At 44.9% G+C, this 12,338-nt stretch overlaps 1 protein-coding gene across 1 annotated transcript in view; it reads right to left on the bottom strand.

Annotated features, from left to right (window-relative positions):
* The window catches only part of NUP93 (nucleoporin 93), a 305,671-nt gene that overhangs the window by 57,369 nt on the left and 235,964 nt on the right, over nucleotides 1–12,338 (bottom strand). Inside the window, exon 13 of the mRNA XM_069215817.1 lies at nucleotides 6,860–7,051. Within this exon, the coding sequence (XP_069071918.1) occupies nucleotides 6,860–7,051 (192 nt within the window). The remainder of the gene's footprint in view (nucleotides 1–6,859; nucleotides 7,052–12,338) is intronic.

A 12,338-nucleotide genomic window follows, 5' to 3' on the forward strand; every position in this document is an offset into this window, starting at 1 on the left:
CTGTAGTGCAAAGTTTGATGTGAGCTGGGGCCTATGGGTAAAGCAATATCAAGGTCAGGCAGTTCTCTGACCAGCTGACAGGCCAGCACAGAGCAGCTCTCCCCTAATATGGCCAGAATTAATCTCACATTTCACGCATGAGCTCTTTTGTTTCTGTGTAAAATCAGTTCATTGTCAATATGACTGGCAACACTGTGAGATTTATTGCGACTTGTGTTACTGGCAGGAGGGTTCTCTTCGTCTATACAGGCGAGCCATAGAAAGGTCAGCGATACATACTAAGCAGGGGGAGGGGCGATGCTCAATCCCTTCATCTGACAAGGTGCTGGGCAGGAAGAGCAGCACCAAATGATATTCAGGGAGCTACAAGGATTACATCTTGCTTCCCAGGTGGATGAGGATGCCACCAGCCAGCCGGAGCAAGCTGGCAGTACGTACAGTCCCAAGTGCCACAACAGTGGAAGAAGTTCATGAAGGAAGGCCGGTGGAATACAACTGGTAAGCTTCTACACTTCTGCTGCAAGGAACGCTAGAGGTTATCCTGCTGACTATGCAAAGCTAATGTCCAACAGTCATGTAACTTCTCCAGGTTAGTCTGCTGTGCCCCCCAAGTGGTGTCTGAAAAGCTGACATATCTGTTCTTTCTAATATAGCACAAGGGTGTTCCCATTAGAGATAGCCTATAGAAATGTGGAAATAAAGCCTTAACACCCTGCTTTTCTTGTCGGACACATGTTGTGACTGGTTGTCCCTCAACAAATGAAGACTCCGTCTGAGTAGGTTATCATTCAGCACCCTCTAATGTTCTTCCACGAGATATCAGCCTAGCTGGTCAGACTCTTTGTTTCGATGATTCAGCATGTGAATTGCTGGGATATGTAAATTATGCAAAAGAAGCCGGTGTCCAATATCCAAAGCCTCTGTTTAAAGTGTCCTGGGTTTTGACTGTTCCAGTTTTTCATGTAATACATCATGGTCTTAATATCTGTCTGAATCTACTTGGAACTCAAGGACTTTAGGGTAGATGAACCCCAAAGTTGCAGCATACCTGTATAAAACAATGGTTTCCACTTTATTGGCATTGTCAGTTGCCCCAAGTGAGTGCCACAACTATGCAAACCGGTGTAGGAAGCTGGGTTCTGGTTGCAGGTCTCCAGTGTTCTTTCTTCAAAACAAGACACTTGGTCACTTGATCCCCAGGTGGTCAGGCCCTTTGGCACCTCTGAAAGCCCCTAGTATATAATACCCCTGGTCCCTAGGGCATGGGTACTGAAGAGGTGCCTTAAGAGCTGCAGCACAACTTGTGCCACTCTAAGGGACCCAGCACCAATCTCATGCAGACTGCCATTGCAGGCTGTGTGACAAGGTGCTCCCTAAAAGTGAAAACACGACATGGCACACAGCTTGTGTGCCATGTCCCCTAAACACAGCATGTAATATCTGTAAGTTACCCCTACAGCAGGCTTTACAAGCCTAAGGCAGAGTGCATTATTTCACATGTGTGGACATTTCTGCAAGGGCAGGTATGCCCCTACTATACCTTTGTTGATTCTTAGACATAGTAAGTGAATAGGGAGGCCATTTTAAATACATGTGCTGGACACACTGGTCAACATGAGTTCCCTAGCTAAATGATGGCTTCACTAAAAATAGGGAAGTTTGATATCAAACACCTTATATTAATAACCCCTCACTGATTCCAGCGATGGATTTATTAATACATGCACCCAGAGGGCACCTCAGAAGTGACTCTTGAAAACCTAACAACTGCTGGTGAGCTCACCGACTAGTTCTAACCAGACTGTCACCAACACATGAGACTCTGACTGCCAAAGGTGAGACCTTTTGCTCCCTGGAGGTCAGAGGCAAAGCCTTCTCTAGGAGAAGTGTTTAAACACCCCTCCTAAAAGGATGACCTTCCGCCTTTGGTATGCAGAACTGGCCTTCGCCAGGGGGAGAGGCCAACTCCCCCTGCCCCACGGCCAATCTGACACCTGGACAGGTGGGAAAATTAGCCTGCAGAAGGCGTGTTGCACTTCCCGGCTGGAAAGAAATGCCTGAAATGAACACAGCCTCACAAATTTCACCATCTTGTGTGTGGTGGAATTAGGAATTCTGGGACAGGATGATGCCCAGTCCCCAAAGGAAGTAGTCATCTAGGGGGTGCATTGACCCCTAAGGATAAGTATAGCCCATTGGCTACTACCCTTCACTCCCCTTAAAACCCCCTAATTTGAGTATTTAGGAGATCCCCTGATTCCAGGACCTCAAATCTTTGCTGGACACAAAAAAAAGGAGTGGACAAGAAGCCTGCTGAATCTGAGAACAAGGAGTACGAATGACTTGGTACCAATCCTGCCAGCCTGCCGCACCAGACCCTCAAGCAGCAACTGACCTGTTCGGCTGCTGCAGCCTCCAGCTGGAGAGCTGCCAGTGTTTCGCACATCACCAAGAAGTACTCCCTTGGAGCAAAGCAGCTGCTTCCCTCCATCTGCAGGCAACCCAAGAAAGACCTGTGAGGTGCAGGGCCACCAAAAACCGCTGGACAACACCATTGCACCCGAACATCCCGGCCCGAGCTGAAGTGGGCCAACGGTGCCCACTGTGGATTTCACGAAAGAATCTGTAGCCTTTTTCTGCAGACCTCCCTCACCAACCATGAGTAGCTCCAGCACTGGACCAGGTGCCAAAAGGAACTACTGTGCCGGAGCCCATCAGCCCGAGGAGGAGTGGACCGAGAACCTCAAGGGTTGAAACCCAGGGGTTCCCCTCGACTGACTTTCCAGGCCCAGATTGTAGCAACTTTGTGACCGGACCGTTTCCCATTGAAGAGAATGGGACACCCGATGTCTCACTTACAGCCTTTGTGTGTGTAACACATGCTTAGCACTACCCTCCAATATGATTAACTGCTCACCCACACTACCACAAGAGAGCATTTGGGGTGTCATCTGTGCCTCTATAACTCCTTTGGGATTTGCTTGGACTCTTTATCCAAGGTACCTGTTTTTGGTCCACTATATAAAGAGCCAGCTTCCTACAACAAGGATCTTTCTCAATCATGGCAGGAGAAATCATATTCCTCAGGCATCATAAAGTGAATGACTATATCACTATTGGAGGCAAAGTGAGTCAGTCTTTCTGACTGTCTATTCTCTAGCACTGGAAAAGGTCTAATTTGGAGTCTTCCTTTGAGGTCTAAGAGGAAATGTAATGCCATAGAGTTTCAAAGACGGGAAACCTTTCTGGCTGTTGTACAAGGGGATTTCTTGTGAAGACATTTTTCACTGCACAGAAAACAGTCTATACTCCAAAGGATAAGCTTTAGCAACTCATACCTAACTCTGCCTCAAATACTGCAGAACAAATTTTGGAACCATAGATTTTTCATAATTTATGGTGAGGCCAAGTTGTTGCACTATTCCAAAAACTGACACCATAAATGCTGCAATGACTGCCGTGCACTTGGGAAATGCATCCTAGGCCAGCATCTATTAGAAGAGCAGGATCTATTAGTACAGCCTGTTCCTGTTAGTAAAACCAATACATGGCCTTTCTCTGTACAGGATTTAGCTATGATAGGAAAGAAAATGTTGCTTACCCTGTGAGAATCTGCTGTAGTCAGGGTGTAGTGCTGCAGATGTGTGTGTTTTGCATACTCCTGCAATCTAGACTTGGGCCTGGACTTTCCAAAGATGTTTGCCATCAAAGGGTTGATTGAGGAGATTTAGTTGGACCTTTGGCTTACAGCCTGAAATACAGAGCTAGGCATGGCGTCTAGTAGGGATCCAAGTATTATCCCCCTGAGAAGCGGTGTCTGCGGTGCCAATGGTGCAGCAGACAGTGGCAATGGCGATGGTCTTACCCCCCGAGACGGTCTCCTCCTCTCTCTTCCTGAATTTCGCCAGGCTATGCTTAATTAGTTCTTGCATCTCATCCCTGTGCCCTGTCAATGCATGAGAGGGGGGCCTGCAGAGTTAGCAGTGGGTGGGGGTGCCTACAGCCACCTTCTTGCTGGCAGCGTTGAGCTTTTTGCTCTCCTTGACGTGTGAAGCAGCTCAGCCCATGGCCTGAGCAGGAGCCTGCTTGCGTGCAGTGTGGATGACTAGAGAGTAGGTTGGTAATATAAATGGGGTCGCTGGCAGAAGATTTGCACTTTTTCCTCGATCTGTGGGGTTGCAACCCTTGCCTTTACTGGCTCTTTAAAAGGTGTCGGAGGCCGATTTTAACACACCTTTGAGCATAAACAAGACTCTCCTTTATGATCTGGATAGTGTCCAGGGCATCTTCTTCCTTCAGGAGGACAAGCATGTAAATCTTATGGAAAGTGGCCACTTGCCGAATCACTTCGTATTAAGCCAATGTGTCATCCAGGGGAGATGTAATGATCTCCTAGGGGATCAATGTTCTAATCCTCTCCCGGGTTTATCCATAGGCCCTGGATCAAACGGGGCCTCATAAGGGTTGGCAGGGCCAGAGGGGCTGCTATGGATGTAAGAGGGATCTGGGGATCACTCTGGTGAGTGTGGAGGCAGTGGAGGTGGTGAGCGAGGAGCTGGTGGTGAATGAGGAGGTGGAGGAAAAGATGTATAGTTGAGAGGGCTGGTGCCCTTGTCCCTGTGTTTTTAGGCTGGCAGCTGAGAGGGCTCCAAATAAATCTCCTCCTTGAATAGTAGCTTCCTCTTCGGAGGCAGAGACTCAGAGGGTTTTGATGGAGGCACCTTCCTTTTCAAAGCCTCAACTGCGAATGTTCAAGAAATAACCAATCAAGGATCGGATTTTGAACAGTTAACAACCCAATAAAAAAAAAAAACTAACAATTTTCATTCACATAAAAGTTAGCAGGATGGCTACGGTAATATAGTCTATGTTTTAATTATCATCATTCAGTCATCAATGTCTTCAGTAATTCAAACGATGTTCTCTTCTTAAGTTATTGAAATGTAATTAAAAAAAACTCACAAAAAGACATAGCATTCACCTTTAGTAAGTGGGGCTAGGCTGCCAACGTATATAATTGCTCACCTATAATACAACTCTCCAAGCTATAATAATGCAAATATTCCCATTATCTTGCTTATGTACCAGAATCCATTCCTCTACATCAAGAGTCTGTCTCTCCTCATCTTATGCCTGTGCCTTACTGTTTCAATGTCTGTGTTCCCATATCCCTGATTTGGTAGGCACTTTTGCCTTGGAGTCAATGTCCTTTTATGCCCCTTTGTTGGCATCATTACCCCCCATTCACTCCATGTTAGTTTGTAGTCCATGTCTCTACGTATGATCCTGCTTTCCGATTTCCCACCCTTAAAGTCCTTGCTTTCTTCTTGCTGAAAGCCTGCATCCCTCTGAACTCAAAATCTGTCACAGTTCCCCACTATGCAAAAGTTCAATTATCAGTGAGTGATGCAAAGAACTAAACACAGACAGGGATATCCAAAAATATATGCAAAGCATTTGCTATAATTTTTTTATTTTTTATTTTCACGACAGTGATGGCTGCCCTGGGTTATTTGACACTCATCCGATATTTAGGAGCTGAAGGGGGTGTAGGTAGAGGCAAAAAGGGGAAAACGTTGGGTTTTGCCTCATTTCTCACAACATGTGAGTGTGAGCATTTGTAGGGCTCTAGTATGGGGTGGCCCTGGCATGGGGCACCAAAAGGATTAGTGGTGGAAAACTGGGTCGTCTAATCTATCCCATTGTAGACTTGTCAGCTGGGTTGTGAAAGGGTTTCTTTCCCCCAGTCCAATAATCCTTGAGCCGATGACTTTATAGGCCTTGATTGCCTGGAAGAGTCAAATTAAGTTCAACATGCTGAAGATTAGGGGGATGGAAGTTGAATCTGCCACTGCATCTATATTCCTCACCCCCCACATCTAGTTCTGACATCCCTGCATACTTCCAAGCACAGCATCCAAGGTTAAAAACTCATAGCTCTCTCTGGTGTATCCAAACTAGTTCAATAGACAGATTGCAGAGATCGTCAAAAATTGGAACTTTAACCTTCGACATTCAAAGATATCTTGCTCCAATACCACTGACCACAGAATCCGATCTGAAGGCTCAACATGTCTATGCAGGGATTTCTGCTAATGCAACTGTGGCACTAGCGGGTACCCAAATTGAGCAGAGAGATGGTTATTGACAAACGGCACCAGCATATCCCCCATCCCCTGCGTTCTAAATGACTGAAATGATCAAGAGGACTTAACCAGCAATAGAAGCATCTGTTTTAGGCACAAACTCTCAAACAGACTGCCATATGCAGTAACACAAGAAACAGATCATAGAGAAAAAAAATATCACCACTGAAATATGGTCATTTAGCTCCGATTGAAAGACATTTAAATCTTAAGAATTGAAGTACAACTGTACTCCTGGGAAATCATCTGTCTACAACATCAACATCATATTTAATTTGATTTGCTTGCTACAAAAAATGCTTATGCTGTATGACACAGCTGGATCAGGAAAAGGAGTTTCTATGAGAATGCACTACCAAAAACCATAGTAAGCAACCAATTCTAAAAAGACATATTGAGGAAATGTAATAAATGCAGATCATGTCCATAAACATAGCTCATATCATCAGAATCTTTCAAGATTTTTGGGAGAACAAAAGAATATTACTTTGTCACAGATTACTAAGAACTAAGATCCAAACACATTCTTCTACACCCTATGAACGCTTAATGAGAGTTACCTAAGGGTTGCAAGGCGGTGCATGTTTATTACAATTTGAAGACCGATGTGCAACACTATTGCATCTCGGTAGGTTCGCATCACAGGTTTCGATACACACATGCATACGTTAGCATTAGCAAGTGAGAAGGTAAAACACAAATTGAGCACTTACATAGTTGTGCTGTTTGTCCAGAAGACTTTAGGAGCAACTTCAATTCAAACAAAGCCAATGCAACATGAACAGCATGACAACGCACACGCTCAGTCCGAAACAGAAAAGCTATAGCAGCTTCAAATTGTGCTGTCAAGAATAGGACTTGGAAGTACAGAAAAGGTTGGTTGTTCACTGCAAAATGGGATTCACCTAAATGAAAAGAAAGAAAGCAATTTCATCCATAAGAAGCAAATTATGTACAATGTATGCCCAAAGCTCTGATGAAAATACATTTTTAATTATCACCAAGACCGCAAAATACATGTACAACAAAATGTAGAACACAGCAAATCACTTCATTGAACAATCCTGAGGAAGAGGGATGAGACTGTATTTTAATAGAAAATTAAATACTGATTTAACAAAGCCTCACAGGGCAAGAGAGGTAAGGAGGGCTGCACGAGAGGAGCAGGCAAAAGTTACTTACCTGTTATCATAGTTGTTTATCCTGATCATTTTCTTTGAATTCATTAATATTACTTTACTTATTTGGGGTTCCCAGAACTCGATACAAGTGTATTTTTTCTCAAAATAAATGAGACTATTAAAGTACATATGACTGAAACCATTCCTAAAAATAAGAGAAAAAACTGATTGGTACTACTACACTTGGAGTTTTTTTTTTTTTTTTTTTAATAAGCACTCTTTAGGGCTTCCAAACAACCTTAGCCGCAATATATATATTTTCTCAAGCTATGCTTCTTGTTCGACAGGGAGCTGAGTGTGATGTTGATGGAGTCAAACAAAAGATTTCTATAACAAAAAAAACTTTAATTACAATTAAGTATACTGTATTTCCTTTTCCATCATGGGATTTTCTTTGATCTAGAAACAAAGCATAGCAAGTTTGTATCTCACCTCAAGAGAAGAAGACTACAAGCATTAGCGAAACCATACAGGAACACAAAATTATTGCAATAAATCTGTACATTGAGGCAACATAACCAAATCATTATGCAATTAAAGACATCTGAGGTAAAGGAGGGTTTTGTTGGAGAGCCTGGTGTTTGGTCCTGTTAAGGAGTCATAGTGTGCCCAAAAATGATTTTTACGATCCCAACTTCACATTTCAAGTACTGGAATATCAGTTATCAAGATGGCTGTGGTTGATTTATCTGTAACAGAATGAGCCCTTCTCTGACCTGCAACAGTCGTGTTGGCGTTTGCTTCTACTTACTACTCTAGCTATGAACCGAATAAGCACAATCACCAATGAAAAGCTGTTTGAACTGTAAGTCTTTAGTCTTGTCTAGATAGTACCTGGGAGCTCTTGCATCTCATCTAAGCTCTATAAAGACATAAGTCAGAAAAATTACATTTGGTATGAAAGCTGCCAAGAAAACAGCTTGTTAATGTGAAAATCAGAAACTACTTTTGATTGGAAAAGGCTGAGATTTCAAGAAGACCTTAGTGCAAAGAAAAACGGTGTATGTGTCATGGAAACACAGAGCTCACTTACCCTCGGGGCTGAAGTAATGACCATCAACAAAAGCACCTAAATCAAATGGTGGAGATCCGTCCTTCTTATTAACACACCCAAAGAGAGATCCAATTGACTTGAGCAACACTACAGTTCATCACAATAAGGGGAAGGTCTCACAACTAGAAGGGAAATCTTTCTGAAGGACATCTAAAATCCTTTCATTATAGGAATGGTGAAAATGCATGACTGATAAACACTTACATTATCAAATATAAGTAGTCAAAAATATTTTTGAGTAAATCTTTTTATTAAGATTTAGACACCTATTAGTCTTGGGTAACGACCATAGAGCCAAAAAGGTACAGATTAACAAAAAGCAATAGTAAGACAAACAAGGTACAAGTCAGGCTGCAATCTATTTCCACCCGCCTCTCCCAAACCAGACCCACGCTTTTCCAACTTTGGAAGGTGGACCCATCACCCAACTATAAGCCCATAAGGCATGGTGCACCACTATTCACCCAACTTAGTTGTAAATATAGACTCGTTGGGAATCCTTCCACCTGCTTTCAGTCAAAAGTCCCCAAGGCCATCTAACGGGATGTAGTGTGAGCAGTTACTCCCCACCAAACAATACGATGTAGACAAGCCTCCATTCTGCCTTGTAAGTGAGGTGTAATTCACACTGTGCATCAGCTGTTCAGTTTCCAAAATAGCCCACACTCTGATGCCAGTGGAGGGTGGGTTGGGGGGGGGCATTATTTGCTCTTCCATCTGAAAGCAATGGTTAATTTGGCAGCTCCCAAACAATGCAAAATCATGAGCCAAACATGCTTCTACATTGCCCACAAGACAGTAGACCTTAAGCCCAGTAACATCACGTCTGGTGTAAAAGGAATAGGAAAATCCACCATGCTTGTAAACATTCAAGTCACCTGTTCCCAGAATGGTTGAACCTTACAGCAAGCTCACCAAATGTGCACAGCATCTCCCAGGGCACCACATCCTCTCCAGCACCTAGGGGGTCCATTATGGTAAATGCAATGAAGCTGGAGTGTGTGTAGTGCCACCGAACCCAGATTACATAGAGGATTTCTCTTCTCATGATCGAAAAAGAGGATGAGAGCTCCCATTGTTTACGTGCAATTGGTTTCCCCAGGATTCTTTCCCATTCTGTATTGTATTTCCAGGAAGGTAAGGGTTTCTACGCTAGAAGTAATCTAAAACGGCCTGAGATTATGCCTCTGATGCCAACCAGCTTTGGAAATAGTGTCTTGAATGAGGTTTTAGTGCTTGTAACTGTAGAGCGGACAACAGGATTAGTTGTCCAATGCTCAATTTGCACATATTGGCAGTGTTCCACCTCTGAGAGGTCTTAGTCCACCCTGCACAAAGAGTTTGGGGAAAGTTTTATTACACATCTCCGAAATCATACTGCACCCCCACAACCAGCACATAAAGGCCAGCACTCTTGAGCAGGAGTGAAAGCAAGGTGGTAGTGATGGGCATGTTGTGGGATGGATAGGTTACTACCTGCCCCTTCTACACAAAAGTGTCCTAGGTTTTTAAGATGGTACCCACTGCGGTGCTGAGATAAGCATTGATCAGCCTATGTTGATTGTCTAACCTGGCTAGATCCCAACGTGTTCTAGAGTGGTCCGTTTATGCCAGTTCTTCACAAACCCAAGTGTGGACCATTTTATCACTATTTACAGTTGGGCCGCAGTATAATAGCGGGGATACTGGGGTCGCCATTACACAACAGGAGTGGGGACAGTGGGCATCCATGTCTGGTGTGCCAATGAAGCCTAAATGGCAATTCATTCTGACTATCCAGGGTCAGTCTTGCAATGGGCACTGAATAAGTGTGGAAAATCATTCTTGTGAAGACAGATCCGATACCCATTTTCGCGGATTGAGGGAAAGAAACGTCCAGTCCACCCAGTCTAAATTTTTTTGGGCATACAAAGCCAGTAATAATGTTGGGGTTCTCTTTAAGTAAGTCTTTTAAACTAGATGGACTGTGGCACGAAAACTGTCATGTGCCCAAGTACCTTAACAAATCCACTTTGATCATGCATGGACCAGGAATAGGAGAACCTCATTAAGACGAGCAGCTATGACTTTAGTGTACAATTTAGCATCTATGCTGAGCAATGTGATCTGGTGATAGCGTGAGCAGAGCCTAGGGTCTTTGCCTGCCTTTGGAAGGACTGCAATAATGGCTTCCCTCACAGCAGAGGTACTAGCACCCTCCCTAGAGCAGTGATTGAGTAGGGTAACCAATTTAGGGGACACTTTGGATGGAAATACTTTAAAGAATTGGGGCATAAACCCTTCTGGTGCCAGGTTTTCCCGAACTTTAGTGATATGATAGCCTGGTCTACTTCCTCCAGCTGAACCAACTGTTCTTGTGTTTCCCTTTGTGTTCACGCAATCTGGGAGAGCTTGTGAGAAAGCTCTTCTCCTCAGCTCTGGACCCATAATTCAATAACCGGGCTTCCAATGCTCCACATCTCCCCAGGACACCACTGCAGCATGTTTGTATTGCACCATGGCAGTCTTTCCAAACAGAGCTGGCAGAGTCCCACAGTCAAATAGGACTCGGCCTCAGACCTGTAACTCAGATCACAAGTCTCTCCTCACCTTATACATTGTGGGTCAAGTAAACGGCTCCAGAATGCTTGGGAGGTGCTGCCTAACCCTCCACCAGTGTCTTATCCAGGGGCTCCAGTGCCTTGGGTCACCCACAAAACTCCACTCTGTGCGCCAGGCCTCGACACACAGCCGGTCACAAGCTGAGTCACCAATTTGAGGGGCCGCACTGGGTCAGCACCGCACAAGGGATCACCTCATGCCCATCTGCCACCTACAGACTCCGCAGCTGTGCTCAACGCGAGGCCAACTTCAGGGGATTAACAGGACATATCCAAGCCCGGCGGGTTCCACAGCATAGCACATCCAGCTACTCTGTTGTAGGAAGATGGATATATCAAAATGAGATATACTGTGCAAAGAGTCCAGAGGTTCCCTTACTAGTGGACAGGGCTTGCTCTAGCAATCCCCAGGTGCTCTTTTAGGCCGTAGTGTGGTTGAGCAGCCTTAGGCTTATCAGAGAGAAGTGTAAGACATCTGCAAATGCGCACACAATCAATAAATGAGATACAACAACAATTTACAATAGCAACAAGTACCTTTATATATGTTTATGCACCATAATCAATACGATCAGGTAAATACGTTTTGCAAGAGAAATCTTTACAGTTCAGAAAAGTCGACAGTGCAATTCTTGAAAGCTGAAATGTTATCCTATGAAGGAACACAAAAACAAGGGAAACGAGTAGAGTACAGCGACTTACAGGACCAATCTCCTGGACTTAAGGGGAGTACTAGGCAAGGGTCAGGACCAGACCAGCAGGTCACACCAGGCAGCACTAGGATGGCCAGATGCAGTGGTGTAGTGTGAAGTGAGGTGCCCACTGTCAGTCAACGGGGATTGGAAAGAGGCCGCAGGTTAGGTCTAGGTATCCAGTTTGGGTGAGCCACCAAGAGGTCTCGGGTCTTGCAATGTTCGGGGACAGAGGGACACCAGTGGTCCTCTTCTCCTCAGGACGGACAGGTGCAGAGGGTTCTTGGACCGTTGGGTGTCCATCACCGGTGGCGGTTGCAGTGGAGGGGGACCTGCAGAAACAGGCTGCAGGCATGGCCCGGGGAACCAGTCTGGGTCAACCAACAAGTGTGTTCAAGTCTCACGAGCCTGAGGGATGCAGACTTCAGTGGTCCTCTTCTGATTGGTCCAGGGTGTCCGGTTGCAGAGGTGCAGTGGACCGTCCGGGTTGTCGTCACTTAAGGCAGTCGCGGTTGAATAGGGGGCCTGCACAAAGAGACTGCAGGCATTGGAGTGAAGATCGCAGTGGAGAAACCCAAAATAGACTCTCTCTTGAGAGGCTGGGGGACTAAGTTGACACCGTTGGCCAACTTCAACAAGGGCTAAGAGGCTTGGGTGCAGTGGTG

The sequence above is a fragment of the Pleurodeles waltl genome, chromosome 12 (genome assembly GCF_031143425.1).
Source record: "Pleurodeles waltl isolate 20211129_DDA chromosome 12, aPleWal1.hap1.20221129, whole genome shotgun sequence".
In the NCBI taxonomy this organism is placed as follows: Eukaryota; Metazoa; Chordata; class Amphibia; order Caudata; family Salamandridae; genus Pleurodeles; species Pleurodeles waltl.